The 17,150-nt window shown below is 37.9% G+C and overlaps 1 protein-coding gene across 1 annotated transcript in view; it reads right to left on the reverse strand.

Moving 5' to 3' along the window:
• The window catches only part of LOC136836383 (nuclear pore complex protein Nup153-like), a 44,725-nt gene that overhangs the window by 17,217 nt on the left and 10,358 nt on the right, over positions 1-17,150 (reverse strand). Inside the window, 8 exon segments of the mRNA XM_067100576.1 lie at positions 1,064-3,626; positions 6,852-7,177; positions 8,189-8,449; positions 10,260-10,370; positions 11,660-11,743; positions 11,745-11,812; positions 12,306-12,542; positions 14,044-14,313. Coding sequence (XP_066956677.1) covers positions 1,064-3,626; positions 6,852-7,177; positions 8,189-8,449; positions 10,260-10,370; positions 11,660-11,743; positions 11,745-11,812; positions 12,306-12,542; positions 14,044-14,313 — 3,920 coding nt within the window.

Below are 17,150 nucleotides of genomic sequence, written 5' to 3' on the forward strand. Positions count from 1 at the left end.
CTCTAACCATATTTATCCAGATTAATTCTGAATTCATTAATGTTCACTAATATAAGTAAAAATATTCCTTACGTACTACGGGCAGGGCACTCAAATGTCTGGTCATTTCGCTGACTGGCAATTCGGATACTGCTCACCAACTGCTAAAACAGATAATCTAACAGTATGTGAACAATCTTTATACAATATTTTTCTTTTCACTGCTCAAGTGATATATCAAAATCAACTTCTTACTTGTGCAATTAAAATGAAAATCAAGTACCTATAACTTTTAATCAAATTATTTCATCCCCTGAATTCTCTTCTTTGCTCATAACCAAACAATATGTTTTTAGAACAAATATCATACGTTTAGTAAATATTCTCTCGCATTTTGTTAAAATCAGGGTGAAAAAAAGAGCAACTGGGTGTTTAGAATTTACTTTTCACATACAACTTATTCCTTTTCCCCTCACCAAATTAAAACAGCAATCCACTCAACTGAGTAATGAGTCTATGAAGAGTATAAAGTTCAATGTGTAAACTGTGCAATCTTTCCAAAGGCAGGGATGCCATCTTAGCGCATTTAATCTTTAGATATGAACTTTTTTAAAACTCATCTGGCGAGATTCAAGAACTAAACAATCAATTATTATCAGAAACATCTATAGCAAAGTGTCTTCAATGCATAAATCTATGGTAAATATTGGCGGAAGGCAAGCCAGCTAGATTTTTGACAAATGAACAAAACATTAAAAATTGAACCCCACAGTTTGGAGACTACTACTTCACGATTAAATATTTCAATACCAGTCTTGGAGCTTATTTTCAAGTGGCTATACTTGAAAACCTTAATACTATTATTGCAAGACTACTAGAATAAAGTAACTTCATTCCCAACCTTAACTGTGTTAAGCAGCAATCACAAAAGTCACAAAAGCATTTTGGGAAGCTTAGAAACAAAATAGTAATGAAAATGTTACAAAAACACACACATACAAATATCTGCAAACTCTCCATTAATGAGACGATAGCCTAATATTACAAAGGAGGAAGAGAGGGAGATTAATTCCTTTCATCTTACCTGACCAAACTTGAATGCTGAAGCAGTGGCGTCTCCACCAGAAAAGTTGAATGCATTTGCCACTGAAGCAGCCTGACCAAAATCGTAACCAGCAGCTGACTTCTTGGGACCTTGTCCAAATGCAAAAGATGACGTTGAATTATTGCTACCAAATGCAGCTGTACCACTAAATGCAGGAGCTGCTGCTGCATTACCAAAGGAGGGAGCTGGGGCTGTGGCAGCTGGAACAGGATTATTATTGTGTCCAAACTGGAAAGTACTCCCTACATTACACGTTGGTGCTGGTGCTCCAAAGGCTGGTGTAGATGTAGGGGATGGTCCAAAACCTGTCAGGGTATTTTCTTTGCTTCCAAAAGTGAAGAGTTGGGGGGTTTTGGAGTTTACATTGTTATTAGTCAAGGTGCTTGATGATCCAAAGGCTAACTTTTTGGAAGGCTCCTCACTGTCTGCTGACTCAGGTTTAGAGCCAAAGGTGAATGATGGCATCGATGCTGCCGTCTTGGTTTCTTCATTTACAGGAGAAGAAAATGGAAAGGAAGGTAAAGCATTTGCCTTCGAAACCTCTGTTACAATAGAGAAGCTATTACCTGTGATAGAAGTGGATTCCCCTGTTTTCGATCCAAAGATGAGTGAAGCAGACACTTTCGAACTTCCAAAGGTGGGAGTGGCGTTCTTTGATTCCCCGTCATTATGCAGCGAAGACAATGCATTATTAAAAACTGGGAGCTTGGTTACACTGTCCCCCTCAGGCTTTTCGATTTTATTTCCAAATGTGAATACACCAGTGGAAGGTTCCTTTGGTTTAAGAACGTCTGCTACACTCCCTGACTTTAGTTCTGCAGGAGGTTTAATTTCAGTGGAATTGTTCTTATCATCTCTATCTGTTTTTCGCTTCAACCCTACCCCAAAAGAAAACGGTGTATCTGGACTAACCACTTTAAAATTAAAACCAGTTTTGATGGCATTTTCTGAATCGGTTTTGTTTTCTATCAACTTATTCGAAGAAAAATTAAAATTTGGAACTTTGCTATCAGTTTCTTTCGTTTTGTCTGTGGACTTCACGCCAAATGTAAAACCAGTACTACTACTACTGCTGCTGCTGCTGCTAACACACTCAGAATTTTCTTTTGACTTGTCACTTGCAACATCTTTTGAACTCTCAGTCAAAGAACTTTTATTGACCTCCTCACTCACACCAAATTTAAACCCACCACTTACTTTGCTATTACTTTCGTCCGTATTTTTGGCACTCACCCCAAATCTGAACCCCATAGATTTAACCTCTGACTGTGAGTCACTAACACCAAACTTAAAAGTAGAACTTGTGGAAGAGTCATTTGTATTTACACCAAACCTGAAATTACCTGTTATAGCTTGGGACACAGCCACAGCACCTGGCTTAGGAGTTTCACAAGATACACATTTACTAGTGTCACTGTTATTACGGACTAAACACGTGGCACATTCCCATTCACCTTTCGCTTTGGCAAACATGGAGCCAAACCCTAAATTAGTTTTTTCCTCTTTGTTCTCTAAAACTTTACTAACATTGTCTTGTGATAAAGGTTCACTTCTACTACCTGGTTTAGGGGTTTCACACGCAACACACTTATCACTTGTGTCTTTATTTCTAATCATACACGTTTCACACTCCCATTCATTATCAGACTTTTTAAACGCATTACCCCACCCTCCAGCTATACTATTCAATGCAGGTGGCGGCGGCTCCACCACCGCATTAGCTATTTGACTGCCAGCGTTTGAAACTGAATTAAGTGCAGGTTTAGAAGTCTCGCATGCTATACATTTTTCAGCCGTATTTTTATTTCTAATCATACACACACTACATTCCCATTCATCACTGGATTTCATAAAAGAACTAAACCCTTGGAACACTTGGTAGGACTCGGTTTTCTTGGACACATTATTAATGATACTATTTTGTTCTACACCTGACCCCGAATTGTTTTCAGTGTTCTTCATTATGGAGGAGTCTGTTACCACAGACTTCGTATCTATGTTATTAAAGAATGGTGTAACTGAATTCTCCTTAACTGTCTTTTCTGGAGATGCTCTCTTTGGTTTTAGAACATCCAATATGCTTCCCTCCTTCAATTCTGATACACTGGAGGTCTTGTCCTTTTTAATAACTTCTTTTAATTTGGGTGCTGAGCCAGAGCTGCAGTTGAATAATAAGGGTACTGACGGAACAGCTAGAGCAGGAGAGTCTAAGTCATTGACATTTTCATGGCCAACTGCTGCTGGGCTACTAAATGTAAATACAGGCAGGCTCGTCGAAACATCCGAAGAGACTTTACTACCCCCATGAACAACTTCTGGTGATGCAAATTTAAATCCTTCTGAGTTTGCAGAAGGCGCTTTTGAAGCAGGACTACTATTAATAGCCGAGGTAAAATCAATCTTCGGAAGGGATGACATAGTAAGGGTTACTGCTGGTAAATTGGGATCTTCAGGGCCATCAATGTCATCATCCGGTCTAATGGATGTTCTGCCACTGTTGACCACTTTACTCTTTACTTTCCCCCCTACTTTCCTGGAGCCACTGAAAAATAATCAAGAGAAAATCAACATTTATTTAGATACTTTATGCCAAAGCAAGTTTTGAAAGATTGACACACTACTTCAACTACTATAACATCAACACAATACTTGCAAAAACAATGGTTAAATTACAGAATAAATCAGTGTCGTTGCTACATACTGCCCTAAGAATCATGACAAACAAGCTACCCAACTAAACAAGAAACACTACCATTTAGTTCACAAGAACTACAGTCAAGGCCACCACTGCCAGCAGAGGTAAGGCGCCAATAACTGTTTATAACACTACAGCAGTGTTTTGCTGACAGAATCAATTTCATATATTCTGCTGTCTTGCAGCCCTTCAGCATTTCATCCAATGACACTGCAAGATTTACATATTGATCCATAAAAAATGAGTCTGCAAAACAGTGAATCAAAAGCAAAGTATATCAAACCTGAATACTGATTTCATGAATCTGGGGGAGGAGATGCATACCTGTACCTAACTAACCAACTACAGGCGACTAGTCCCCAGTTACCGGTGGTGTTCCGTTCCCGACAGAGTGACAATAACAAAAAATCGGCGATAATAGCACTGATTCCTGGTTATCAGCTCCAATAATCGGTTATCAGCGCTGCCAATGACCAGCGATCAGCGCCGATAACTGGTTACCAGCGATAATGCACAAAACTGAATGATGCATAAATTTCTGTATATTTCAAAACGGTAAATGATCTAAATGTGTCCTGAAACCACTTTATCTTTTTCAAATTTCCACTTACAAAAACAAATGACAATCAGCACTGCCTGTGAATGAATGAATGATTGAATGAAACATTTTGGCAACAAACCAAGCACTAAGGTGATGTCAAATCTGAGACACAGAGAGAAGACAGACGGGTTATTAGGAAGCAGGATAATGAGATCCAGAAAATAAATGAGGTGAAGTATAAGGATCTCCAGTGAAGCTGGAAAATCCCTCAAAGTTTCGCCAAGAGGCTGGGCAGCACACTTGATGGAAGTAAGAATGGAGAAAGTAAAGGCTTTGAAGCGAGTATGGCCAATGGACGACCCCCTTTTTATAATGCTTCAAGTACGTGAGTGAAATACGTTGACAGCACTATCCTTCTAAAACGGCTGAATTGATGCGTACAAAATGGTGCAAACTGAAACAATTATTTCATGAACAAAACCAAGTTTACTTTCTCCAAACTGTTAATTCAACCAAACTGTACCAAAGAAGGCTAGGCTATATTACACATCAAAAATTCAGGCCACAATTGCCACATGAAAATATTTATTAATTTTTCATCAAAACATTAGGGACAAGCCATAAAATATTTCTTTCACTTGAGTAAAAGGAAATAACCTCTAACGCCAAGCTCTATTTACAAAAAGTGTCTGTCGATGCTGAGCGTGTGTTCGAGTTAGCGCCAAGTGGAAAAAAGTTTTTTCAAAATATCACAGCACGCTTTAGTTTTTAAGATTAAGAGTCTTTTTGCCTTTTTGTCATTGCCTGAAGTTTAGTATGCAACCATCAGAAATGAAAAAAATATAATTATCATATATAAATATTGAAATATACTTTAATGGCAATAAAAAAATTTCATATAAATTGTATACAAAACGCCAGAGCAAAACGTTAACGCTAACGAAGTTATTTTTTTTTCTTTTGTATTGTACACTAAATTGCAATGATTTTGGTATATAACAAATTGTAAACGATCAAAGCAACAGGGAAAATATTATCACAAAATGATGCATGAATTTGTAACGCCGATTTGGAAAAAAGTTTTTTCAAAATTCACCATAAAATCAAAATATTGTGCTAGAGACTTCCCGTTTGTTGCAAATGAAGGTAATTGATTGAATATTACTAACCTGTAAGTGTTTTAGCTACAATTGCAGTTGACCATTTCGGCCAAGTAAAGTTGACCGGAAGTAGAATTTTTTTCTATTTATTGTGATTTATGGAAAATATTTCAAAAACTGATAAAAAAGCTACAACTATGAGTTATTTTTTGTTGTATTCTTTACATGAAATTGTGCACATTTCCACATATAAAACTTTATGTAACGACTAAAATAAAACGGTGAAAACATTACTTACAAAGTGACAAAGAATTTCTGAGATGTTCGGACGAGTTGCGATGGACGTAAGGAAAAGTTTTTTAAAAAATTCACCATAAATCAAAATATTGTGCTAGAGATTTCCAACGATTGCAAAATGAAGGTATTATGACTGAATATTACTAGAATGTAAGAGTTTTAGCTATAATTGCATTTTCGACCATTTCGCAGTCGAGTTAAAGGACCAAGGTTGAAATTTTGGCACTTATCGTGATATGGAAATATTTCAAACTGATAGAAGCTAAACAATGAGTTATTTTCGTTGTATTCTACATGAAATTGTACATTTCCATATATAAAAACTTTATATGTAATGACTAATATAAACCGGTAAACATTACGACAAATGACGAAAAGAATTTTCTGAAATTTTTCGCCGAGTTACCGCACGGATGTAAGGAAAAAAGTTTTAAAAATTCACTATAAATCGAAAACATTGTTAGAGACTTCCAATTTGTTGCAAAATGAAGGTAAATGATTGAATATTACTAGAATGTAAGAGTTTTACCTTACAATTGCGTTTTTCGACCATTTCCAGTCGAGTCAAAGACCGGCTTAAATTTTTTGTGTTCGACGACGGTACGCTCCACTGGGCACCCAACAGACAATTTGAATCGACGTACGATACGTCCAGTCGGCGTTTAATGGGTTAATATTTTCTTGGATTTCAGTAACAGTGAGAAAAGCCAGCAAGCACTTGGACCCTTGTGCAGACCAGGCTTCCAACAACTCATCACCCTCATTCCATATCAAGACTACTAATCCTACCTGGAACACGGAATGGAATATAAAAAATTCAGGCCTAAGGTCAAGAGCTGGGACCTATGGGATCATTCAGCACCGAATGGGAAACTGAGAGTAAAAATTTTTTCAAGGTGTAAGAGGAAGAAAACCTTGCAGCTGCACTAAGAAACAATTTTTAGCAGAGGGTGGAATGTAAGGTGGGAAAAAAGATATGAACAGAGTACATTACAAGGAATGACAGGTTGCAGCTGGGGGGGCGGAAGAGACGCTGCAAAGAACCTACAAGTAACGCATGAGGCGCACTGACAGCACTGTCCCCCTATGGAGAACTGGGACACTTGATAAAATTTCCACACACTACAAACTTACCTTGCAAATGCAGCGGTTACTTCTGGTGGCTTAGGAGCAAATACAAATGTAGGAAGAGAGGCACCGCTTTTGCTTGTGGATTTCATGTTTGCCGTTGCCTCAGAAACTGCTTTTGAAAACACTGATAAGAATTCTACGTTGTCTGGCTGCTTATCAACCTTCCCCTCGCTGGCTGATGCACCGCCCACTTCTACTCTGGATGTGTCTGAACCCGAGGCGGCAGAGGCCACAGCTGCAGCGGTGACAAGTGGGCTACTGTCAACACCACTTGCAGACGCATTACTTGTACTGTGCGTGGTGATGGCAAACTTTTCCGCAACAGACACCTATAAGGAATACAATAATTGTGTAACTATTGGTCTTCCCTTACAATGTAATTTCAAATCTCTTGAATCTCACAGGAACTTCATTTTACAATTACTTTTTTTATAGCACTTTTAGATAAGTGTTTTCATTGATGTAAGATTAATCATTGATGTAAGACTAAAAAATCCGAAAGATGATCAATCACATTTATATGCAAAAAATAACTTACTTATATTCATGATTTAATAGTTAACATATTTACAATGAGAAAACTTCATAGATTAAAAAAATTAAAGGGCAAAACCTACGTGCAATGTTACAATTGAACTTAGATTTCAAGGGCTTTTCTGGGATTCTGTATCTGAATAGATTAGATATGAAACAATATCAATATTGACTTTTCCCTGATATGTAATATACAAACTGCATCCACACAGAGAGAGCAAAGAAAAAACAAGGGTGGGGGGGATTACTACCAAGCCAAAGCCCTAACAACTACATAACACTAAACCAGAGAAGAGTAATTGCTTAATTACAACGCAACTGTTGATGCACCAAATTATCAATTCAAAATATTAATTATTAGCGATCCTAAAATACGGAGGAATATACAGCATAAAATTATTATTGTGATCCTAAAACAAGGAGGGATGTTAAGCATGAGTCTCTAAAATATATCTAGGATTATCTGCACAGAAGTGAAAGATTATTGCTAAGTTTGACATGCATACAATTAATGGTGTTAGTTGTTCAATGAAGTCTTACAGTTTCATTCATTTATAGCAGTCATGTCTTATATAAAAAAAGGCATGTTTTTAACTTTAAAAATATTTCTGGTTAACTTCAGGCTAAGAGCATACATGACATACTGTAATGAAGAACTTTTCATCAAACTATGAGCCCAAACAGAGGACTGGGAATTTCTCATGTGCAAACTTGCTTTTATTATACTATATGAAGTAGTTCTGATCATTCATAAGCAACTACCTAGTTAAGACTTGATCAAAATTCAAAAATACCATCACTAGTACCTTTGCTGGGGTACTCTGCTTGTAAACTGGAGGTCCAGGTGTTCTTGAAGGTGGTCGATGTCTGTGGTAGACAGCTGTGTAACCTGATGTCGTATCTAAAAAACTACCCCTCTGTCCTGGTACTGGAGTTGGTATTCGCTTTGCGTCTGATATTGGAGTGGACATTTGTTCTAGACATTCAAGAATACGGCGAGCAGATCGACTCAACCCTCCGTCATCAGGAGTCTGTGCTGGCTTTGGTTTCACCTGAACTCTTGGAGTCTGTAAATAAAAAACATTGATTATAACAGTTGACTTGAAACACATTGAATAGCTGGCTGTAATATTTACTTCCATCCACTGCATTTCATTACCTACATAATCCAATACCTTTTCCACACATTGTTACTAATACATTGATTAATCACACAACTGTGGTAACATTCTTAGCTCTGACAAGGTTGGACCAAAGTGTGTGTTGCTCTCGATACCTACTACAAATCTTAATCAACATACTGCAACCCCTAAAAATGAAATGATTTATACTACAGGAAATGCTGAAGATTGACAAAAATGCTTGAATGTACATTTCGTATGCAGGAAGAAGTAAATAAGAGGCCTTCATATTTTATGCATGAAAATGCACGGGGAATGTCTTGGTAGCTAACGCTCACATTTTTTTCCAATACTTCTACACAATTTGAAAGTTTTACAAACACATTTCACCATAAAATAAAGGGGTCAGATGGGTTTGACAAATCTGAAGACAAGATAGGATTAAATCACACTGGCTTTCATTTTGGAGTGGAGAACACCACAATCCAACAGCTGGCTTATTGAAACAATGTGGTTAACTCTTACTATCCAAACGCTTACTATATTTTGTTAACATGAGTGCCGCGCCTTAGTGAGCTATGATAAATTATAATGCGAAAGTTTTTTCCCAATAGCTCTAGCATCATTAATTTTTACCCTAGAGATCTCATTTTGCTGGTCTGGGAATGACTGAACTTTTATCTCAAACCATCAAAAACCCCCTAAGTATAAAAAGGTAAGAAAAAAAAAAAAATTAGTTTAGCTGAAAATGAAAATTTATATAACATGCCTTACTTTACTTATAGTTGATAAAACTTCCTTTTCATTTATATAGTTTTATAAATTTTGGAAATGTCAGAGAAAATATTAATAGAAAACAAAAAAATTTTCACATAACTGAGTGTTACACCTAAACTATGCAAGTTTTTTAAATCTGATTCTACAGAGCTCATTTTTTTGGGCAAATGATTGAACTTTATCCTCATATCATCAAAGTCTCCCTAAAGTATATAAAAGTAAGGAAAAAAATTGAGCTAAGTGTAACTGAAAAAGAAAATGTGTATACCATATCTTACTTTACTTGTCTTAGCACAAAAACTATGTATGTGGAGTAATTTGTGCTGTGCTTCCGTTGTTATTCGGCTGAAAAATAAAATCCTGACGCTATACCTGGGTCAGGTGTGACCTGGATCGACCTACCCTCATCATGAGTTAGCCTGTACATAGCTACGTTCTGCCTCCCAGGAGGAGAGATCAAAACTGTGTGGGGCGGTACGAGGGTAAATCTATACACGAAAGTGCAGGTTCCTATGTTAGGAAAAATACAAAATCCTTTTTTTAATTTGTTATCTGTTCCAACATGTAAACAAACCAATGCTTTCATATGAGTGGAGCCTCACCTGAAGGTAATTAAATGTCAGCTGGGCATTTGTTCTTTAACAATAGTGAGTGTGCCTAATTCTCCAGGATGGAGCCACTTACACCATAGTTCCAGTATCAGTAAGCAAGTCACTGCACCGCTTTCAGATATTACGCTGAAACATTTCCTATGTATTCCATGTGGGCAGTGCATGGCAATTTCAAGTTTTGCACTGTTGACTGTTCTGTTGGCCCTCCTGAAACTGTTCTACTAAATATTTCCTTTCAGCATTCAAAGCTCGCACAAATGAACTCGGCAGAAATCACAGGCTCACTGTGTATTTTGCAAAACTCCAAAATGCATTTGAAACAAAATGCAACAGGAGGGAGAGAGAAAACTTCAGGCAGCAAACCTTACCTGTGACCGAACTTGCCGTCTTCTGTACGCTGAAGCACCACCAAACATAGTCTTCCCAGGATAAAACGGTGACATCTTAAATGATGAATCACTCAAAACAGACTTCTCAAACTGAAAGTGAAAATATTTGCTCTAATCCATGTCAAAGGTACATTTGGTAATTTACACACAATCTGACACACAATTTCAGAACAAGCTGGATGTAGTCTAATAAAGACGTTAAGTTTCAAAGCTATACCTTCATACCATTAGCATTTCTCTCTTTCTATATATCGCAGATAAGAAACAGCCCATGACTAACGAAGAGTAGCAAACAGCGCTGAGTAATGCTGTCCGAAACTTTGAAAAGGTTATACAAAAATTTTACATTTGTAGTATTTATATGAAGAACTGCACCTTACAGCATCTGTCTGTACGTTATCTATTGTTTACCGAGAGCTAAAGTACTACGAACTGTACTTATGGCATCTGTACGTACATTGTATTAATGTTTGCTAAGAGCTATACTGTAATGCTACGTTAAAAATTCATTCCTAACAAAGAGAAACAAAATATTTGTACATACATGTAATCAACAAATTTGCCATAACACACAACTGGAAGTGAGCTCCTTTTTAAAAGCATTTAAATAAAAGACATTAATCTTCATATGAGAATACTATTCATAATAAAAAAGGTCAGCAATAGTGATAGCAACCTAGAGGACAGATCAGCAAAACCAAAACTGCACTAAGGCTAGCTCAGCACGGTCACTAAGCAGTAAATTACGCTAGACAAAGAGACCACATTTTGAGATGAAATGCAGATGAATGGCTGAAAGGTACAAAGTGGGGTGTGATGGGTTAGTTGCCCTGAAAACAAAAGCCAAGGTAAGATAAGCAAGTATTGGTTGAGTTCCTTTCAGTATACTCTACGTCTCGTGTGTTTACTGGATTATCCATTACGTAAGAAACCATTTACAGTAAACCCCCTTGTTTGCAGGGGATGCATACCGCAACCCCCCCAGCCCCACGAATAGCTAAAATCCGCGAATGCTTACAACCCCTCTAAAAACACTTTGAACTGCCTAATCTGATAGTTTAACCACAAAACAAAATACTCTAAAAATGCTTATACCTGAGAATTTTAATAGTTTTATCACAAAAAGTGCATTTAGTCATGAAAGTGATATGAAAATACAGTAATAGTAAATATTTCTCAGTGAAAATACTGCAATGGGCGAATTTTCTGAATAATGGCAGATGCGCCCCACAGAGAAACTCCGTAATAGTGAGATCAACGTATGGGGGTTTGGCTGAATATTCTTTCACACTCAGACATATCCAGTAAGTAACAAAAGAAACTGAACACCATTAAGCTGAAATACCAGTGTAATAACCTTCCCCACTGAAGTAACTTACCATAAGTGGTGATCCATACGCTGATATATTAAATCTTGTCTTTGTTTTCAAGGGCTTTGGAAGGGCTGAGGGCTGACTGAGGGGAAACATCACCAGAGTCACTAAATAACGACCTATTGCTAAGGCTCCCTTCAGCCCGTAAACTGGTTTGATCTGGAAAAAGAAAATACACCATTACTACTACGTAGGCAAAATGTGCTACATGACTAAGTCATGTACAGGACCACTGGAAACTTTTTAAAACTAAAATGGAAATTTGCAAAAATTTCAAAAGTATGAAAATGTGAACGAAGATGTTAACAAAAATATTCCATGATAATAATAATTCACATGAACACACTGTACTAAAAAAAATAAATAAATAAACAAAAAATGCTAGCAGAACCCCTATGTAAAAGTGCAAGCAAAATATTCAAACCTACAAGCTGACTGACTTCCACATAAAATATACAAAAAAATCCAGTAATTTGTTCTCTAGTGCCCATGAAAAAAACATAAACCTTACAACCTTAGAAGTTATAACAACAAAGTTTCACAACTGATGTTGAGTTCAGTGGCCACAGGTGCAATGGAAGCGTCAATCCCATAATGAACAGACTAAGAAGCAAAATATAATATAAAAAAAAAAAAAAACTTGCAAACATACCAGCTTCTATGTCCCGGGGTCTTTTTCTTGTTTCTTCTATAGATGGCAGGGCACTTGCAGGTTGGGCGACAGGAGGAGCTAGGGCTGGCTTGGCCAGAGACTCTCTCAATGTCTGCAAACTCTCATCATCTAGCTGCAGTATCTCTCGTTGATAGTCTCTCTCATCTGGACGTGGAATTACAGAGGCATCCACACCAGTGTCCGCCGACGACTCACTAAATTCACTGCCGTCATCACCTTGGAAGCACATCAAAAATAATCAGCTAATGCAGTTGACAATACTACTCTTATCAATAGTCACTTCTCTTTCTTGCAGGTTCTTTTGACGTTGGAAAAACTAGGTTCAGCTTTCTCACAGATAAGGAGAGTGTCTTTATCTTTGAGTCCATTATATACTCCATCATGTGTTATAATGTTAATCATTACTTGACACAAGACCTGCCAAAAGACCAACTAGAAGAGAATTCTCTGATATTAGTTTGGTCACCGGAGCTTGCAGACCATGGAAGGTAACTCCTTGGGGACTCAACAGCTTACTACTAAAAATAGGTTTTTCCTTTGCCAAAACCTTTTTATTTACTAACAACAACCATGGAGTTAGCATTCTAAACTTAAAGGCTGGCCCAGAAGATTTTGTCCCAATTATTAGATATTAAGTATAACTCTTAAAACCTGAACTGTTGGATAAACTGAAAATCTTGAAGATTCTGGCCAAATTTCACAGACTTGTTTCCAATGCTGTGCAATTATTGTTGATTGTAAACGGGTCTCGGCAGTTACAGCCTAAGTTGCTTATTAACATGCTGATGCTCATTACTGAAACTCTATTTATATCAGTTTCATATACTGTAGTAATGGGAAATGAAACCCTGATCTCTACGACAAACAGATTTCTGCAACAGTATTGTGAAGGGCTTCTAAAGCAGTTAGTTCTGAAATATAAAATTTTTAAATACGTCTAAAGCACTTCTAGTGACTGAAAACGACACATTTCTGTGGGGGGACATTTTTAAACCTTAACTGTAGGCCATATTGCATACAGCACAGCTGAGTAAAAAGAACTTGTCTTGTTGCATTAAATAATACTGTAGTATATCATACACAAGATGAAGATCTGAAGCCTTCAGTATAAACAATGTCAGCCTTAACATTCTACTTGTTCCATTGTATGAATCTTTAGGATGTTCAGGATAACATTATTTGACAAAGCACAAGAAGAAATATTAAGTTCATATTTATTGCATCACAAATTACTTTGGCTCTGGTGGTGGATCACTTCTTATAAACATATCTGGAAAACTTCTTGAGGGTGAACCACTTCTTCAAAACTTTTCAATTCACAGTGGAGATAGGCAGTTCGCCACTTTCAACTTATAAGGATTTGTTTGTGAAGGACTTAAATACATCATGGATGAAAATTTAAGCTTTTTAATGCTGTCTGATGCTGAACAATACAGGTGACTTCGTTAGGCTAAAATAGATAAATCAGGTCCCTTGGACAAAATCAGAGTTGTGTCACCTACCAATATTATGCTGTTCAGAGCTTTCAATACAGCTGGTCTCAAAGCTAGTATAGTAAGCCTTATGAATGTCAAACAATATGGCAACAGCCACATGTTTCTCCTCATATACTGTATTGTGGGTCAAGTGTAATCTACTTCTCTGTAATCTGAATTGGACTGGGGCTCTCTTTTTTAATTTACAAAGCTAACACTGAATTAACAAAATTACTACAAACCTGTTGGGGTGGAGCTTGTAAGAAGTGGCGCAGGACGAGGTTCAAGCTGACTTTTAGTACGAGTAGAAAACATTTGAGAGGGAGTTGTGGATATTATAGGATGTCTTCGGCCCAATAATACTGGGCTAGGATTTTCACTACTTAACGGAACTGAAGATGCAGTAGGGATAGCAACAGAAGTGGCTGTAGTTAAATTCAATCGCACCCCACTGCTTGTGCTGGCCCCAACATTCACACCATGTGCATGCTGGTTGTTGCCGTCAATCTCACCTGAAAATCAAAAGCTTATGGTTATGTGCTGAAAATCACATTACGGATAACAATTAAACGAGCTACATCACAATATACAAACTTTTGAATTCCCTGGTTATACAAAGTAGGGCCTATTAAATTCTCAGCAAAAGCTGGAACAGCCATTGAATTTGATGACATAAACTGGTGGTTAAGGGTGAATACCCCTCACACACCTTCGATCACCGGTTCCTGGGCAAACCAGGGTGGCCCAAGTGGGAGTATAACAACACAACTCTGGTTGTATAGCTAAGAATAATACAAATTATTTGTATTTAGGTGGGAGGTCATCTCTGACGACCGACCGAGCTGAATCCTACCCAGAACTGTCAAGCCCCCGGTCATATATGCAAGCAGGGGATGTGATGACTCCTGCAAACACATGCTCAGTCTAGCATGTGTGACTCTGCTTAAGAGAAGTATGGAAACCACCAGAGAGGCACGAAATCCCCTGTAAGTGAATTCACATCACAAGAGGGTAGTCTGACAACTGCACACTAAGAATGGCCACTTGGGAGTAGTATTTTTAAAGGAGAAAAAAAAAAAATCTGGGTTTGTAGCAAACCACCACTACGCCTGGGTGTAAACACTACATATTATGAGTGTATCCTCCCACTACTCTAAAATACTGTAATGGAAGGTCTGCTGCACATCTGTACAGACTAATAACTCTAACCATACTAAGACGGAGGAGGTAGTAATGACTCAACACCACATACAAAGAAAGAAAAGAGTGAAGAGCCAATAAGCATGCACCAAAGAAGCTGGGATAAAGACCATTGCACTCTCCCCACACATTGGGAAAGTACTCTGTACCTGTTCCCATTCCTGGTATTATACAAACAAACAAGTATGTGCATGCTCACTGCCAAGCAATCCTGGAGTTTGTGTGTTCTGAGGAGGCTATGTCATGAACAAAACCACCAAACTCAAGCGATGAGCTCCTAGCAGAAGTTGACATAACAAGGGTTGCAGGAACAGCAGACTTTGCAGTAGATATCATAAGACTAGGTATATGATACCCTACCCTCAGCAATACCCACCTCTTGTCAGGGAGGGGATATACTCATGAAGGAAAATGGAGGACTTCAGCAGCTAGGAGGAAAAGGAAGGCTAACACCTGAAGACTACCTCTTCTACCAAGCATCTCTCAACAACAGCTGAATCTGGAAGCATTATACAATGGTGGTACACCACAGAAAAAACAGAGGTCCCCTGACACCCTTCACAACTTCGAAAAAGACTTTTACGAAAATAACTCTCTGACCAAATACAAGTTATACTGGCAGTCAGGAGTAAAGCAAGATGTCCTCACATGATGACAGCCAAACAAAAAAGTGACTAGTGGTGGAAGATGAGCTAGGGTATTCCCCACCCACACCTCTTAACCATTAGCTGATGACCTTATTAACAAGTCCAATGACCATTCCAGCTCATCCTGATGATACTCCTACATAAAAGGCAATGGCTTGTATTTCTGTATGAACAAATAATATTAATGCCCAGTGAATAACTTCATCTACTACCAGTTCAAGTAATCTTTTAACCACTGGCTTTCATTATCCAGCAAGTGATATGGACAGGTCATCTACAAAAATAAAATGTCACAGGGGATAACAGAGGATATCCCATTTCTGGCTCAGGTAAGGTCACACTCAGCATACTACCTTGAGGAACTCCTTGGAATTTTCTCTCAGATAGTGTATCACCTACTCTAGAAAAACCTTCACTATCATCTTAGGAACAGTGTTTACCTCCACTCCCTGATTTTCCAAACTGGCTACTGCTATACATTTTGGGCACTGTATTTCTCAATCTCTCTTACTCATACATTTTGTAATCCCAAACACCTCTTATAAAACCACCTGTTACAGTTGGTATTAAGTCCCCCAACTACTGTACATCAAACCTCAAAACCACAACATGGCCACTTTCCTCACTGTAATTTTGCTTTTGCCTTTTTTCTAGTCACCATAAAATGTTTTGTACACGATGATTTTCAGTCCTCTCCTCTCCATTTCATTCTTCCACCTTTAAACATCACTTGTTTCTTGGATTCTCTTGACACTAGGTCATCTGCATACAGCAGCTCCCAGGGACACCCTTTCCAGCTTTTTCCACTGCTAAACATAAGCAGCCAAAGGCTTAGCGCTGACCCTTGATGGCCACCAACGTTTCTCTTAAAGTTTTCTGAAACACATGCAACTGTTTCCATCACTGGTTTAATGAGTGTTTATAGTATGTACCCTCCTCCTTTGTAATGCTAGATACATTTATTCTAGATCCACAAATATATACAGTATATAATCTTCCGCTGTGCATGGTACTGTTCCTGCAGTTGATTTATTATAAAGACTCCCTCTGCTGCCAATTCACTGTCTCGGCCTTTACTTCTGGACCTTATCCAATATTTTCATAGCATGCTCAAGCAGCCTCGTTCCTCTAGATTTCCTCGTTAGAATGATTTCCCCCCCTTTTTTTTTGTATACTGATTTTGTTAAGGCTCTTTTTCATTTCTTCTGCTCCTATCTCTTCCTTCAAAACACTGGGCCCAAATTGTTCAAGTATCTATTTTCTCCATTTCAATCATTTACATCTTTCCTCAAACACTGTACTATCCTGGATATTTTCTATTTATTTCCTCCAAAATCTCTGCCCTGGCCATCTATGTTTTAGCCTTCTTCCCTTTCTTCCATGTAGACATCTTTCCCCTTCTTGCGTGTCCTCTGCCAAATCTCAAGTTCACCATATCTTTCTTTATATTCCTAATCTAATGACATACCACACTACTGATGTCGCCTTTGGTATGCCTTCTT

The sequence above is a fragment of the Macrobrachium rosenbergii genome, chromosome 56 (genome assembly GCF_040412425.1).
Source record: "Macrobrachium rosenbergii isolate ZJJX-2024 chromosome 56, ASM4041242v1, whole genome shotgun sequence".
NCBI classification, from domain to species: domain Eukaryota; kingdom Metazoa; phylum Arthropoda; class Malacostraca; order Decapoda; family Palaemonidae; genus Macrobrachium; species Macrobrachium rosenbergii.